This window comes from Ovis aries, chromosome 7 (genome assembly GCF_016772045.2).
Source record: "Ovis aries strain OAR_USU_Benz2616 breed Rambouillet chromosome 7, ARS-UI_Ramb_v3.0, whole genome shotgun sequence".
In the NCBI taxonomy this organism is placed as follows: Eukaryota; Metazoa; Chordata; class Mammalia; order Artiodactyla; family Bovidae; genus Ovis; species Ovis aries.
The window spans coordinates 24187593-24205469 of NC_056060.1; the positions used below are offsets into that span (position 1 = coordinate 24187593).

The 17877-nt window shown below is 39.3% G+C and overlaps 1 protein-coding gene across 1 annotated transcript in view; it reads right to left on the reverse strand.

The window, feature by feature from the left end:
* The window catches only part of RPGRIP1 (RPGR interacting protein 1), a 51282-nt gene extending 36688 nt beyond the window's left edge, over positions 1-14594 (reverse strand). Inside the window, 7 exon segments of the mRNA XM_060418998.1 lie at positions 1276-1381; positions 2655-2786; positions 3304-3401; positions 4561-4764; positions 4766-4838; positions 7759-7891; positions 14436-14594. Of these exon segments, the coding sequence (XP_060274981.1) occupies positions 1276-1381; positions 2655-2786; positions 3304-3401; positions 4561-4764; positions 4766-4838; positions 7759-7891; positions 14436-14454 (765 nt within the window). The 5' untranslated portion in view covers positions 14455-14594.
* Positions 14595-17877: the final 3283 nt, after the last annotated feature.

The window sequence follows — 17877 nt, forward strand, 5'->3', positions numbered from 1 at the left end:
AACCTATCATTCACCCTGCTGCCAGGTCATCTTTCTAGTAGTTTTGTCATTTTTGAGAAGTTCAAAATTTCAGAAAAGTGTAAGTACTATTGTAATAGTCATCTATAATCCCGCTACTCAGAATTAATCATTATTAGCACTTTTTAATAGTTTTTTGAAAGTATCATTTCTTTATTAAAATGTATTTCAAAGTATTTTGGACATTAAAAAAAAGGCAAAGTGATCTCTTTGGGGGAAAAGACTGACGATCAACTTGCTTAAAACTTTTCTGCAGCTCTCCACTGTCTATAGGATAAAGTCTAAATTCCTGCTGAGAGCTCCATGACCTGCTCCCTGATGTTTCTCACCTCTGTGCCTTGGCCTACACCACCCTACCCCTGGAAAGCCCTTCTCTTTCTCTTGCACACTCATTAACACATGCTAAACTGTCAGTGTCCAGCTCAGGAGTAGAATCCCTTATGAATCCTCTTCAGATCCTGCAGCCCATCCTCTGGTGGATCCAATGACCCTGTCTTTTGTTTTCCTCTCATACCCTGCTTGGGGATAGTTGTACTTGTCTATATCTTGTCTTCTCACTTTTACAAGTTCCTTGAAGGCAGGAGCTGTATTATCTTTTTAACCTTTGTATCCAGTGCTTTGCACAGTTCCTGGTAGTCAATTAATGTTTATTCAGTAAAATAATGGTGCCAATTTATTATTTAGACTCTTGGTGCTCTATTTCTACCATTCAGATATGAGTTTCTATTGCATGGTAGTGAGAAGAGTGAGAGCCTTGATTCCAGATGAACCTGGACCCAAATTCTGCTCTTCCTCTTATTTAATAACTTGAGCAAGTTATTTAACTTTTCTGTGGCTCAGTTCCCTCACCTGTTCAACATTACCTGTTAAACTTACCTTGACAGTTGTTGTCCGGCTTAGATGACTCTATGTACCTAGGACAGAGTCTATCACATAGAAAGTGCTCAATAAACTGGTTTCCTTCCTCCCCTATGACTGCTCTTGGCTTCCCAAGTTCAGTTAAACTCTGGTTGGGGTCTCTGGCTTGGAACTTAATCTGACACAAGTTGTCCCCACTTAATTCCACCTTCGTGGGCAGGGCTTGAGTTGTAAGGCTTGGATTTAAACATCACCTGTAGATTTGTGACTTTTGACAAGCAACTCAGCTTCTTTCCTATCTGGTCTCCCATGTGTAAGATGGAGAAAATAACACAATTTTCTTAGCTAATTTATTTCACACCCTCCCCCCAAAAAGCACAGCTGAAGATGGCAACTCACGGCCTGAACTTCTGTTAATTGTGCCTTTGTCACTGCCAAAGAGGTATTCCTTTCATGTAAGAGCTTCTTAAGTCGAATCAGCTGTATATTCTCTTTAATGGAAGCTCTGGAGAAAGAAGACAGTGCTAAAATACCATCTGTGAATGGAGAGAGTGAAGGACCTTTCCCCTCTGTGGATACGGACAGGGGCACAAAGGAAGATCGTTACTTCTGAACCTAAGGGACCATGTTTCCTTTATTATCTGAAAGGCACTGGGGGAGGATTTGGGTTCACTAGACTCTCTGTCAGTGATTTCCAGTCCCAGATGGTTATTAGAATCATCTGGTGCAATCTTTAATCTTAACACTGCCTCAACTCCACCCCCAATTAATTGAAAGGGAGTCTCTGGGGTGGGACACAGGCGTCTGTGGTTTTAAAAAGTCTTCAGGTTTAAAACTTATGTCCATACAGAAACATGAATGTGGATTTTGCAACAGTTTCACTCATAACTGTCAAAATTTGGAAGCTACCAAGATGTTCCTCAATAGGTGAGTGGCTAAATAAACTGTGATACATCCAGACAATGAAATGTGATTCAGTGCTAAAAAGAAATGAACTATCAAGCCACGAAAAGGAGGAAACTTAACTGTACATTGCTCAGTGAAAGAAGCCCATCTAAACAAACAACATATTGTATGATTCCAACGAGATGAAGTTCCGGGAAAGGCAAAACTATGAGGACAGTAAAACGAGCAGTGGTGCCAGGGGGAAGGGGGGAGGAAGGGATGAATAGGCAGAGCACAGAGGACTTTCAGGGCAGTGAAACTACGCTGTACGATACTTTAACAGTGCACACGGGATTAAATATTTGTCCAAACCCACAGAATGCACAACACCAAGAGTAACCATAAGGTAAGTTATGGACTTTGGGTGATTTTTGTGATGTGTCCCTGTAGACTGATCCATTGTAACAAATGTATTCCTCTGCTGTGGGATGTTGACAATGCGGGACGTTTGGGTGTGTGGGGGAGGGAGGGGAAGGTGAGACGGGGAGGTATATGGGAAACCTCTCTATGCTCAACCCTGTTGTGAACCTAAACTGCTCTTAAAAAATTAAGTCTATTTTTTAAGCTTTCCAGGGGCTGAAGCAGAATGGGGGCTGAGAACCCCTATCTGGTGATAAGGATGAAATATTTTTCCTTCTATAAAGTGAAGCAAAACTTTTCTTATACATAAATATCCCTTTCAAGGTAATCGATTCTGTAATCCACTTGTGCCTCCAGGCCTACTTCTCAGTGTGAATTTAATCCCCAAAATTCTCTATTCCTCTGAGATGGGTGAAAGGTGCCAAGTAGAATCTTTTTCAGTTCATGTGGGACATGGAATTCCACACTCTTACCGAAGTTCTGTGGCCTTCTGAGCACTCTCCAAAGAGCTTCTCTGTTCAAAAATTTCATCTTTGGACCACATTTTCTCAGGAGACTTGGGTGATTCTTCCACTTGCATAGTATCGCTGGTCATAAGGTGGGCACTGTTAGGCATGCAGAGACCAATGAGCTTAGTCATAATTATATGACTTTGCTAAAAGAGAATTTTCTCTTAGAATTAGGAACATTTAACACACACACAAAAAAAATAGAAACCCCTGTTATAGGGGTTTAGAACTAGGTTCTCACATATATATATATATATATATATTTTTAATTAGAGGAGTTAGTAATCTTGGCATGTGTGGAGGATAATCTTACGAAGTGTAGCTTTCCAGTGTCAAACAGAAATATAAGTTAATTATGACGTAAGGGGGTAAATATACGGAGAAGGAATACCTTCAATTAAGGAAAGGGCCTTTATTTTCCTTTCCTTGGAAGACAGAGAGGTGCTTATTTTCCATTTTTAAGCAATGAAGTTGGAATTTGACCTAGGGATGACTTTCATCTTCTCTGACAATGCTGGAACGACTCAAAAGTGGCAGGGTTCACTTGTTCCCCAAATAAAGGTTTTCCAATTAAAGGTGAAAGAGTAACAGCACAGGATAGACGAGAACTCACAGTTCGCTGGGTTCACTGGATCCTTCACCTCTGGCTTCTTCATTTCTCACATGTTCCTTGAATGTGGGAGGGGCTGTGTAGCTCAGCCTGTCCCTTGACTCTGAAAGTTTATAGACAGAAGATGCAGCCTCTGGCAAGAGATTTCTCCAGAACTCTGGCTAGAAATGGAACCCCAAGTGCTGAAGGCAGGGAGACTTGAGACCTGGGGGAAGTCCTTATATGACCAATAATCCCAGAGGAGGGGTTCTCAGTTTTTACTCTTGCACTACTGATTTAATGAATTAGCAGGACCATAGGCTCTCAGGTAAGTAAGAATAAATGGGAAGAAGAAAGAGCAGGGACTGTGTGTCCACTCTTACGTATCTTTGTTTCTAGTGCCTAGTATATAATTGGTATTCTATAGTGCTGAAGTTAAACTGAGCTGAACTTCAAACAAATGTTTTAGTTTTTCTCCTTTTAGCTGTTTACACAAAGATTTTGTTGGCTCAAGGAGGGAGCTTTAAAATATAGAACTGTGCTGAACAAAACCTAACACTGAGTCCCCAGGGCCAAGACACATTATTTCCATGAATCTCAAATAGGGATGAGTAAGCCAGGTGAAGGAGGCACGCACAGCACTTATTTAATTCAGCGTTGGGTTCCATAGCAGTCAGAGACACTTAGCCACTTGGGATACAGGAAGAGGAGAAACTGCAGCTCCTCAATTAGCAGCCTGACTTCTAAGCCTGGGCTTCAGGAATGGGCTTTGGGAATCTCTGAACCCATGCAGTTGTATGCAAAGTTTGTCTATGTGTATGGCAGTTTTCTTGGGAGGGGGCCTAGCTTTTGCTCATGGTTTCAAAGGAGGCTCTTTCCCCCTCCAAAGATGAAGAACCCCAATTGTGGAGGCACAAATCACTCTGCCCAGAGTCCCATAGACCCAGGAGAGGGGCAGGTCTTAAGCTCACTGTCACTCACACCTGAGCAGGTCATCAAAGTGATCTGTTTTCTGATCCCTACAAAACGTGACCAGCAACTTTTCCCTTTTCCATTGTCTGATTCTCCTCTCAATAGAACCTCATGGTGAAGTGAGAATTTTGAACCTGACATCCTACTCAGGAAAAAAAAAAAAAAAAGATTTTGGAGACTAGAGAGGAACGAGAACAAAAGAGCAAAATGGGGGTGGTGGGCGGAACACAGCAGTGGGAGGAAAATGCGGCTGGCAAATCAATCCTTCCAGCGCTTTGACCCTGTCGGGGACTTGGCCCCGAGCCTCACCTCTCTTGGGTTTCTCGGCCTCCGGTGCCCCGGCGGTGTGGAGCTGTCTGTGTCCCGTGTGGACGCGAGGCTGGGTGCGGCGGGGAGCAGGAGGGCCCACGCGCTGGAACTGCAGCTGGAGCCCGGGCAGCGGGCGGCGCTGGTGCTTGAGGGGGCGCTGCCGCCACTCTGCGTTCCGCCGCCGTCTAGCGGGTTCCCGGAGCTCAGGCTCCGCCGCGGCCGCCTCGGCCCGCAGGCCCCGGCCTGCTGCGGTTAGCCGGAGCAAGGCTGTTCTCATCCTGTGGGCAAAAGAGCTGGTCGATCGTGCCTTCTTCTATGACAGCGATTATCTCTACAGTTTATGTGGTGGCGAGTAATCTGAATTGGGAATTGATCTCGGATATAAAATTAATTTTCTGCCCCCAATGACCATGATGTATTAATACAGAAGGCTCTCTATATAATTCTGTATATTTATTTTTAAATTATGTCTTCTGTATTAATACATCATGGTCATTATAAACCATAAACAAAAATACTAAGTTAACAGGAGATAATTAAATATAAGTAGAAATTTTAATATTTACTTATCCAGTCCCAACTGTTCACACATTCCTGTATATGTGCTCACTCTAAAAATTATTCCTGTATTAGTCCCCCTGGGTACATTGAGCATTACCTACAATGGACAGTCAATCACTATTTATTATCTTGACCTGAAATTATACTTTTAAATGTTACCATCAGATTCTATGATCCCACTGCCTGGCAGTTCTGACATTGACTATGCTGCCTGGGGCATGTCATTAACCATTTGGGTTCAGTTTCCTCATCTATAAATACAGGTACCTGCCCATTGGATTGTTTGGAAAAGGGCATGGCAACCCACCCTAGTATTCTTGCCTGGAGAATCCCATGGACAGAGGGGCCTGGCAGGCTACAGTCCATAGGGCTGCAAAGAGTAGGACATGATTGAAGCAACTTAGCACGCACGCATGTGTTGTATTTTTATGAGGATTAAATAAGTTAACATATATAAAGGACTTAGTGATGGTGCACTGTAAGCACAGGTTGTTGTTTAGTTGCTAAGTTGTGTCCCATTCTTTTGCAACCCCATGGATTGTAGCCCACCAGGCTCCTCTGTCCATGGGATTTCCCAGGCAAGAATACTGGAGTGGGTTGCCATTTCCTTCTCCAGGGGATCTTCCTGATCCAGGGATCAAACCCACATCTCCTGCATTGGCCAGCAGATTCTTTACCATTGAGTCACCAGGGAAGTCCTGGCTGCTGCTAAGTTACTTCAGTCGTGTCCGACTCTGTGCGACCCCATAGAAGGCAGCCCACCAGGCTCCGCCGTCCCTGGGATTCTCCAGGCAAGAACACTGGAGTGGGTTGCCATTTCCTTCTCCAGGGGAAGTCCTGGAGGAGTTAGCAATTATTATTATGCATCATTATGTCCAAATAAAGCTGCTTCTTTCCCAATTACAGCTTTAGCCTCACTCTAGTCTAGCCTCCCTGCAGGTAAGATTTACTGAGATATCAAACACACATGCAGGAGATGTGGGTTTGATCCCTGGGTCAGGAAGATCCTCTGGAGAAGGAAATGGCAACCCACTCCAGTATTCTTGCCTGGGAAATCCCATGGACAGAGGAGCCTGGTGGGCTACAGTCCATGGGGTAACTTGCCCAAAGTCAGAGGGGATAGTATCCAGTTTAGTCACTTACTATCTATAACCTCAAGTACTTTCTGGTTATCAACCAAGAAACAAGATCCCTTGGCCCATGTAACCATCTGACTTCACTGGATTCTCAAGTTCTCCACAATACAATAAAGAATCTCCAACTCTGAAGTGTGATGGCATACAGCAGAAACCTGCAATCTCGTAAATTCTAAATGAAACTCTGAACCACTCTTGGGGGTTACCATCGAGAAAGGAAAAAGCTGCTGCTAACTTCGGGAAATTGGTGGGACATAGCTAGTCCTCAGTGTTGTTTGAAGGTGGCCTGGCATTCACAGCTACATTCACAGCTAGGCCCTGTTATTGTGCTTTGGGATGTAATCTCACAGAACACCAACATAACACATGGCCACTCTGAGACCATGACAGAGTGATACCAAAGAAGTCTGCTGCATACTTCCGGCTCAGCTCAGACGAAAGCAAGGTCACTGTCTCATCCACAAAATACCAAACATACTCTCTCCTGGCTAACCGGAGTGACTGCTGCTGCTTTCCCAGTTACAGCGTTAGCCTCACTCTAGTCTAGCCTCCCTGTAGGTAAGATTTACTGAGATATCAAAACACAAAATTGTCCCTGCTTTCTGACAGTATCAAGTCTAGAGCAAATTTCTGTTACCTTGGAGCCTCCCCTAAACCACCCAGCTGAAGCCCAAATCCTATGATAGACTCTTTCTAACACAGTCTTGCTAAGATGCCCATGGTGTGCACTTTTTCTAGCTACCACAGTAAAAACCCAAACTTGCCCAACTATAGGTATGTTCCTAATGGTCTTTGGCTGGGAGGCATTGACACCAATATCTTTAAAATGTGTCCTAGAGATTAACCCCAGACTTTCAGAACTCTTATTCTCCCCATCTAGTTATCTACCCACTGTCCATCTCAGATTTCTTTCCAGGTCTGTACCCAAAAGACACACTTTTGAAAGCCAGTACCCTAATTTTGGAGTTAAGAGCTTTCAGCTCTGCCATTCATTAGCTATGTCCTTGGGCAAGTTATATAACCTCTTTGTGCTCCCTTTCCTTCTTGATATGGCTTCTTTCATTATATTAAATGAGTTAACATATATAAAGCACATATTACATGCCTGCATATAGGGAATGATCAATGCAATTTTGAGTTTTGCTTTATAAATAAAACCCCTTTTCTTACTTGCCCCTATAGTCTTTAGTCCTTTGTGATTTTGTCCGTTCCCCTGTCCCCATTCTCTCTTTTGTGACCAGGGCAGAAGCCTGCCCAGTCTTTTGCTCTCTGGGTTGGAATAGCTCTGATGATGCTTTATGGACTAATGGCCACAGACTATTGATGCATTTGGCAAGAAAACAAAGCAATATTGCTTCAAAAACAATTTTTGGAGTTAACCATCCTCGCCATTTGAACTGTTTTCTGGTGTAGACATCTCAGGAAGATGCATTCTTTTTTGTTTATTACAGTGAAGGTCTGATGTAGACACAGCTTTTAAAGATGTAAGAACTCTGGGTACCTTTTGATCTCATCTTGTTGCTTCCAAAAAAGCTCCTTCACCAACATGTGCTCTTCACGAAGACGAAACAAACTGTCCTCCAATTCATCCCGAGTCATCCTGTTCAAGGGTGGTTGAATTTTTGTATTCTTACCTAAAGTCCCGGAAGAGGGTAAATAGAGATTATTCTTATACGTAATGTTTTTAGCTCATCATATCTCTGGCTGCATCTTGTCCAGAGGGCTTGAATCTATTTTGAGTCAAGTGTTTAAGAGGAAATTCATGAAGTATATGAACTTAATCATTCTACGTCACTCTTGTATATGGAAAATCATTACATTTCATTCCAGCATGTGATTCAACCTCCTATCTGGAAAGTATATTCTCTTTCTAAAAGTAGCAAGTAGAGCTTTTAGTCTACTTCATTTTTATTTTTAATCCACTCTTTTATCTTTCCTTCTCATAATAATTAGATAATTTGGACTTAGACAAGGATTGTACCCATAACTGTCTTCAGAGCCCCCATAAGGAAAAGGATAGAAACCCTTCTTGAGTAACGGGAGTCACCATTTGTTTTGGTGGTATGGAGAAACTGTCCCCAGATCTGCTTCCTTGGAATAGAGCCTCTGCTTGATTTAAGCAGAGGAAACTGCAGTACACTATAAGATAGTGTTAGTGTTCACTAGTTTAGAATCAGTTCTGATCTTGAAGAAAAACCCAGAGCTTAAAATTTAAGCTCATAATTGTTAATTTTACTTCATTTGTCTTATCCTATTCTTTCTCTCTCTTTCTCCATATATATATTACATAATATTTAAAATTACATGTATTTTCTACATATTACTTTTTGGAATCACTTAAAAGTAAATTACAGACATGATGTCCATTTTCTTCTAAAGAACCATGGTATATTTGATGGATACAGTATATCCATCAAAATCAGGAAATTAGCCCTAGTATTATTTTACCATCTAACCCATAGACCATTCAAATTTCAAAAATTCAGGATCATGTGTTTCACTTGATTGGCATGTCTCTTTAGTCTCCTTCACTCTAGAACAGTTCTTTATTCTTTCCTTGTCTTTCATGACTTTGACATTTTAAGAGCACAGAGTAAAGGCCATTTCCTTTGCAGAATGCCCCTCAGTCAGGGTTTGACTGATGTTTCTTCACAGTGGGTTCAGATTATTCATTTGGGACAGAAATCCCACAGAACTGAAGCTATCCTTTTCTCCGTGCATTGTATCAGTAGGCACATAATACCGGGGTGGGTTGCATCTTCTGACCCAGGGATCAAACCTGTGTCTCTTGCACTGACACGGGGATTCTTTACCACTGAGCCACCATAAAGTTAATTGAGAAGTCTTCTTAAAACCCATTAATTAATAATTATTTTCTGGGGAAATAATCTGACACTGTATATTAGGACCTAATGTTATATGACATTATAAAATTTTTACTGACTAGCTTTAGCATTGTTTAATGATTCCTGCCTGAATTACTGCTATCGTGGTCACCAAATGGTGAGTTTTTAATTACATTATTCCTTCTACATTCGTTAATTGCATTCTACTATAAAAGATGTTCCTTCAGTGTGCTTATTAATTCATCTGTTTATTTATATCTGTATGATCTTACAGATTTTATTCAATGGGTTATAATCCATCTATATCATTCCTTTTGATGCTCAAATTTTTCCACATTTGGCCAGTGTGAGCCCTTCCAGCTGATTCTGATGTCCTTTAAAAATATCTCCATACATCAACATGAATCCGCCACGGGTGTACACGTGCTCCCAATCCTGAACACCCCTCCCACCTCCCTCCCCATACCATCTGTCTATAATAAAATAAAATCTGAAAAATAAATAAATAAAGATAAAAATATCTCCATGATTTTTTGAGAACTTTCTTATTTTCTGGCACAATAAGATATTCTAGGCTCACCTTGTGCTTTCCCTACCTAAACCTCTTGTACCTGTTACCAGAGAAGGTATTTAAAAACCAAGATTTGGGTATTTTGTGTTCTTATGGCTATGTCCTCTCAGCTGACAGAGTCAGGAAGTGTATGCATATATACACACATATGTGCACAGGCACACATACACACCTATGTCTATTTCTATATGCTAGAAACCATGAGGGCACTCTGATACCTTCATATAAAATCCAAAATCACATGGTTTATTCTGGTCTTATATCTTCCCATATTTGCATCTTTCTTCTCAGTGACAAATCAGTTCCCACCGTCCCCAATACCCTTGAATGAAACAAGTCTCCTCACTACGTGGGCTATGTTTTTATCCACGGCACTGTTGAATCACACTTCTGCCAGCTGACTGACCCACTGATTCACACCTGTTTGCAATGGCAAAGACTTCTGACCCCACCAGCCCTGGTAGTGTACAAGCCAATAATATTTTTTTATATTATACTGTGTCCTATTCTTTTTCTTTTAAATTTTATAATGAATTTATTTATGTATATATTTATTTTTGGTTGCACTGGGTCTTCATTGCTGTGTGCAGGCTTTCTCTAGTTGCGGTGAGCTACTCTTCATGTGGTACACGGGCTTCTCATTGCCATGGCTTCTCTTGTTGTGGAGCACAGGCTCTAGGCACACAGGCTTCAGTAGTTGCAGTACGCAGGCCCAGTAGGTTCAATGTCAGGCGGGTGCAGCGGCTTCAGTGGTTGTAGTATATGGGCTTAGTTGCATGTGGAATCTTCCAAGACCTGTGTTAGGGATCAAACCTGTGCCCCCTGAACTGGCAGGCAGATTCTTATCCACTGTACCAGCAGGGAAGTGGTTGACATTATAATGTCAACATTTTTAGTTATACAGCTTAACTGTACCATAAATTACTATTTTCTTTTGGAATTGGTGATATCAGAAAAAAATATTAAAATTAATTTTTAATATGTTGCATCTATTTTTTTGATGTGTACCATTTTTTTAAAGTCTTTATTGAAATTATTTCTGTTTTATGTTTCGGTTTTTCAGTTCTGAGTCATGTACAAACTTAGCTCCTCAACCAGGGATTAAACCTGCAACCCCTGCATTGGAAGGTGAAGTCTTAATCACTGGACTGCCAGGGAAGTGCCTAAAATTAACTTTTAAAAAATTAATTTTAAAATATATGCTATAAAAATATTCCATTAATGTGGTTTTATTTGTATGTGATCAAACTTTTTTTTCTTCCAAAGCAAAGTTTCTAAGATAAATTCAAAATTGCTTGGAATTAAAAAAAAAAATACAACTTCCATACCAATGAAGTTAAAAATGATGCAGCTGATTGTCAGGGACACTTAACAGGAAAGTATGATCACTAGGAGGAAAATCTGTAGCATGACCAGAAACTTTTATGGAAATGTGCATTTATAGCAAACAGTTTACGTGATTTACTTTTAGCTATTTAGCTAGATAAAGAACAGAAGGGAAACTGGACACCATTTGTAATGACACCTAGGAAAGTTTCTTTTCCTACAAATCAAAAGTATAAAACCTTTACTTTGGCACCTTCTTCCATACTTCCTTTACTGTGCTGAAGAAATATTGAGTTCTTTTAGATTTTTGGTTGTATGGATGGTCTCCAAACTGACTGAATTCTCTAGGTAATTATTTCCTGCACAGGGGTTTTCTGTCAGTAGTTCTATGTCTTTTCCAACGTTGACAACCATCTCAGCCAGTTTGTTTCATGCGCTTTATCTGTGCAACAATTAACGCTTTAAGAGGCACAATATCTCCAACTATGCACCATTAAAGGACATCAGAAACATAGTAGATTTCTCACTGAAATATTATGATTTAGCTTTCTCCTCTCTTCAAACCTACAGGCAGCTGCTTCTGAACCTGATGGTTTAGAAGTTCTGTGTATTTTCATCCTCAGGACCAATGGAAAGCTAAGCAGGAAGTGTGTACTAATCCAGTCCTCAGGGAGTCAACATCAAGTCTACCACACTTTTAAATTTTGCTGAATTTGTATTCCAGTTCTGAAGTCTCAATTCTTCTTCAAAATGCTGACATTTAAAGGTATCTCCCAGAGACTGGCCAAGATGGCCGAGTAGAAAGGGCCTGAGCTCACCTCCTATTACGGTCACACCAAAATCACAACTATCTGCAGAACAACAAAAGATCTACAACCAAAGAGATAAAGCAGGAGCAGCAAGGTAGGGGCAAGGAATTGTCAAGTCTCATACCTCTAGGTGGAAAACCCACAAACTGGAGGATAAATGCACTGTAGAGGTTTTCACAAAAGAGTAAGAGGTCTGAGACCCACATTAGGATTCCCAACCCAAGGGTCCTGCATATAATGGTCATATATGACAAACCTACAGCTAACATCATACTCAACAGTAAAAAGCTGAGAACATTTTCTCTAAGATCAGGAACCAAACAAAGATGTCCACTCTTGCCACTTTCATTCAACATAGTTTTGGAAGTTCTAGCCATGGCAATCAGAGAAGAAAAAGAAATAAAGGGAACCCAAATTGGGAAAGAAGTAAAACTGTTGCTGCTTGCAGATGACTTAACACTCCACATAGAAAATTCTAAAAACACTGGAAAACTACTATAGCTTATCGATGAATTCAGTAAAGTTGTAGGATATGAAATTAATATATAGATATTTATTGAATTTCTATACAATAACCATAAACTATCAGAGAGAGAAATTAAGAAAACAATCCTATTTACCATTGTATCAGAAGAATGAAATATCTAGGGATAAACATGTCTAAGGAGGTAAAAGACAGTACTTGGAAAAGTATAAGACACTGATGAAAGAAACTGAAGACAACACAAACAGAAACATATACTGTGTTCATGAACTGAAAGAATTAATATTATTAAAGTGACCATACCACCCAAGGTAATCTACATACACACACAAAGAATGAAGCTGCATCCTTACCACACACCACATATTAAACATTAAACTTAAAAATGGATCACAGACCTAAGTGTAAGAGCTAAAACTGCAAAATTCTTAGAAGAAAATATGGAAGTAAACTGTTGTGATCTTGGACCATGTAGTATCATATATGATGATATGAGGAAATTGGAACTCTCATACATTTTAGTAGGGATGTAAAAATGTGCAACTGCTGTCAGAAATAATCTGGCAGTTCCTTGAAATAATAAAGCGTTACCATATGACCCAGCAATCCTACTCTTGGGTATATACCTAAGAGAAATGAAAATATATGTTTCTATAAAACTTGTACATGAATGTTCACACCAGCATTATTTATAAAAGCCAAAAAGTGAAAACAACTCAAATGTCCATCAACTGATGAATGTATAAACAAAATGTGATAAAAGTTATAAAAAGGAATGAAGCATTGATAAATGTTACAATTTGAATGAACTTTGAAAACATTTTGCTAAGTGAAAGAAGCTAGACAGAAAAAATCATATATTGTATTATTTATAGCATTTATAGCAAATGTCGAGAATAGGCAATGGATTTGAGACTTAAAGCAGATTAGTGATTATCAGGAGCAGGGAGTGGGGACATGGGGAATGTCAGCTATAAGGGTTTTTTTGGGGGGGGTAATTATATGTTCTAAAATTAGGTAGTAGAGATGAATGCAAAACTGTGAATGTAGTAAAAATTAAGGAACTGTACATTTTAAAAGAGTGAACTTTATATATGTAAATTTATATCCCAATAAAACTATTATGTATAATATACAGCATTTAGTATACATATTATATATATCTATCTCACACATATAAATTGTGAAATAAAACACATATGGACAATTTAAATAATAATAAAGTAAAATTATTTTACTTTAAAAGTAAAAAATAAAATTTTCTGCACATAAAATACATGCCAGGTTAAGAAACAAAAGATTACTAGTGCCCTCTATAAGTTCTTCATCCATACTGTTTCCTTCTTCCTCTAGAAGTGACCACTATCTTGAATGTTGTATTAATAACTGTCTTGCATTTCTTTACAATTTTGTAAGGAAAACTAAAATTATTTATTATAGAGAAAGCAAATTTATTACTTCAATGTAGGACTATATATCAATGTATATTCATTTTTCTGGTCAATAGACATTTATGTTGTTACATTTTTCACTCTTTTGAACAATGCTGCTATAAATATTCTGATCTATGTCTCTTGTCTATGCAAAAACCTCTGCCATTTTATACTCAGAAGTAAAGCTGCATATTCAGTTTTACTAGCTAATGCCAAGCTTTCATTCCAAAATGATCACACCATTTATACACCCATGAGCAGTGCATAAAATGCCCGATCTTTGAAATAAAACTTACAGAAGTGAAATCAGGTGAAAAGAGAATTAACAGTAGCTATGAATAGGACTGAGGAGTGGGAGTGTGTGAACAAAGTTACAAAAATATCTTCAGGTGAGTGGGGAAGAAGAGGTAGTGGGGCTGTGCTCTCTCTTCTTTTAAACTGCCTACCTCTGCTTAGTGAGAGTGAAGGGCTGATCACACGCATAGATGAATGAGACTCGCTCATTCGTTCTTGGCTTGTGTTTGTGGTGCTCATAAACCCACACAACAAAAATGTTTATTATAAGAACATACGAAGAAAACGTTGAGAAGATTGAAGAAAAGGGCTGACAGCAAAGCAGTCACTGTGAAGACTAGCAAGATGCCCCACAATAACAGACTGAGGGTTGTTTTCATTCTAGAAGGCATCCATCCTCAGACATCGAGTTTACCTTTAGAGGCTGGTATCATCAGAGGTATCGAGTTTATGTCTCTATCAGGTCCTTCGCTGTATGATCCTCCAGAAGATAAGATGTCATATCATCTCCCAGGCTGTGACAGATACCACAGGACACTAAAATAAAGGAAACCTTCAGTCAATTCCTTGCAATGTGCGGATGTCGTCTGCAGGCTAGACTTAAGCGGTAGCAGAAATTTCTCAACACTTTCATGATGGTGTAAGACATGGCATAGTCTTTTCTGTAGTGAAGTGAATCACTCTACACTAAGGGATAAAACCAAGCATTCAGTAATAATGATGTTATTTATTAAGAATAAAATCAATTTTTCCAATTATAGAATTGATCCATATCATTTTGGATCATTTTTAAAGTATCTGCTCAGCCTGAAAGCCAATGACCATCCCCTTTCTCTAGGAAATGAGCCTCTGAATCCCTCACTACTCCATTATAGGGATGTATTGGTGATAGGAACCAACACATCAGTAATTGGGTTTGTAGTCTATGACCCAGTTCCTACAGTCATTGCTCATTAGACCAGGGGTAGACAACTGACTTAAGCTGGGCCAATCAAATTCTTTCCTCCAGGCATTTGGAAATGGGACTAAGAGACTTAAATTTAGCCTCTGTGGATGACTAGAACTATTACGTAAGCTTGGGATTTCTGGGATGGCTATATTCTAATTTGTAGCCTAAATAACTATGGAAATTCCATCTGCAGAGTCACTTCAAACCTCTTTTTCTGAATTGTAATATCCAATCTCCTGGCTTTAACTACTATAATACATATAGTATTTGCCTCAGAACATTTGTACTTGGCTGGAATGCTCTTTCCCTTACTCTTCGCATGGCTAGTTCCTTTTTATCCTTCAGTCTCTCAGCATCTTCTCATCTGCCAAGAGGACTTTCTCTGACTTTGCAACTAAAGTGATTACTTCCTCTATCGTGTTGCCGTGTTTATTTCACTAGTACCACTTACATATCCAGAAACGACCTCATTTATTTACACTTATTTATTGCCTCCTCTTACTAAAACTTAAGGGCTTTGACAGCAGAAAATTGGTTTAAGAGAAAATCTCTTACTTGACAACTCCTAGAAATGCGGCTCCTCTGTCTAGGCAAGAATACCGGAGTGGGTTGCCATGCCCTCTTGCTGACCTGGGGATGGAACCTGCGTCTCTTTCGTCTCCTGCACTGGCAGTGAGTTCTTTACCACTAGCACCACCTGGGAAGTCCTTAGAATGTAATAGGCACCTAATAAATATATATTGAGTAAGTGAATGGGTGAATGAACAAACAAGTCAAGAGACAGACCAACACTGAGTGGTCGAGTTAAAAGGTACTGAAAGTTTCCTGTCCCTGATTTTAGTCTTCCCCAGCGCCTGTCTCTGTTCCTGCCCTTAGGTTCTGCATGAGAGTATTATGTCCTTAAAACAAATTCCCCTTTTTGCTGAAACTAGCTTGACTTGTCAACTGAAGAAGCTTGTTCATAAGCTCATTGTGAACAAGCAGAGAAATACAAAGAAGAAAGTAGAAAGCATGATAGAGAAATTCTATTACTGGGAGAAAACATTAACATTTTGTTGATTTATTTTCCAGACAATTTAACTTGAATTGAATCATTCATATTCTGTTCTGTGATGTTTCATTTTTTAAACCACAATAAGTGGAGAATATCTTTCAAATGACATAATTCTAAATGGATCTATACAGATTTCTACATTAAGGAAGCTGACAATCACCCAAAAGTTTCACGTTTGACAATAATCCCAAGATAAGGACAAAATGGAAGCAACCAAGGAAACCATTTTGTTTTAAAGTCAATCCTCACGCTGAAAGCTGTTTTTATGTCTGCTGTATTACCCCATTTTCTCAACCAGTCTATGGTAGAAAAGTAAGATAAAAGGAAAGGAGGGTTGACTATATCAGAGACCTGTCCTCTTACCTGAAGCCATTTACAAAAATGAAGCTGTGGTAGAGGAAGAGATTCTGTGGTTCTTTAATACTATTTGGACCCAGAGAAGAGTGTCCTGGTTTATGACCACTCCAAAATACACCACCAAAGCTGTATAGTACTATGGAGCCGCTGAGAAGCACCACTGAAAGTGGTCAGAGAAGCACTAACAGTGAAATGGAGGCTATCAGAAGGCCAGAAAGGAAAACTCAGGAGAGACTGGGAAGGGACATCCAAAAGCAAAGAAGTGATCAGATCTAAAGGCTCAGGAGAAAAAGTGGAGAGTAGATGTAAAGAAGAAGACTCTATCACTTGTTTTGCACTCCATGGAATGAAAGACAAAAATAAATTTGTGGCAGCGATACTCAGAATTGTAGTATACTGGGGCAAGGGTAGGTGAGTGAGGGCAAAGAATAACTCATTCATAGTGATTGCTGAATAAAACCAGTGTGATGACATAAAAATCAAAATTATACAGCCAACTGTGCTTAATCTGATTTTATACTCACCCCTGATTAAAGCTGAAGAAAATGAACCGTAAACAGTGACTGTGGTCTAAAGCCTAGCAATAAGAAAGACATGATTCACATCTTTGTTTTGCTGTGTGACCAGGGACAAGTTACTTAACCACTCTGTTTATTTTCCTTACCTATAAAATAGGGATGAAATACTCATCTCATATTATTATGATTAGGGTCAAATGAAATAATGCTTATAAAAAGTGTACATAATGCTTGGCACTTAGTATAGCCTCCATATTAGCTAAATGCTAGCTGTTTTTGTTGTTTTTGCTGAACTAGTTTCTGGCCAATTGATAATTCTAATTGTATTTATCGGTATAAGTTAATGATTTATATTATGATATATATATATGTAATGTTCTTATATGTTGGTTAGTATAAGTTAGTTCTCTATGGTATTTGAACATCACATGTCTCTTTACTAGCCTATCAGCTCTTTTGAGGATATCTTTGTTCTTAACAGAGTGCCTGGTATCTGCAGATACATCATAATTTTTCAGCTAATGTATCACTATTATATTGGGTTGTGATAGAAATTGTTTTCTTTTTTAGAGTTGCTTTTAATAATTTTACAAGGTTTTGCATTAATTCTCTCTCATCTCTAAGAACACAGTGAAGTGAGAGCCATAATGGTGTCACTTACATGAGCCTAAGAGAGAAAAAAGAAGAAAACTGCAAAAATCAGGTGAGAAATCTGCTCAAAGGACTGTCAGTAGCATTTCAGTAGAGCATAGGAAATGATGTTGTAAAAATACTTCCATCCTCTAAAAATTCATGGATTAAGTGGACCTATGTGTTAAAATATAGAAGTAGTGTTTTAACTATTTTAAATTTAATATAGATTGGGAATTCAGGTCTTTCCATTGCATAAGAAGTTAACTTTAACAGGTCTGATAAACAGACAAGTCCCTGAAAGGGGGCACTAAAGTTGGGCTCCTTCGAACTGAAAATCTGGGGGAAG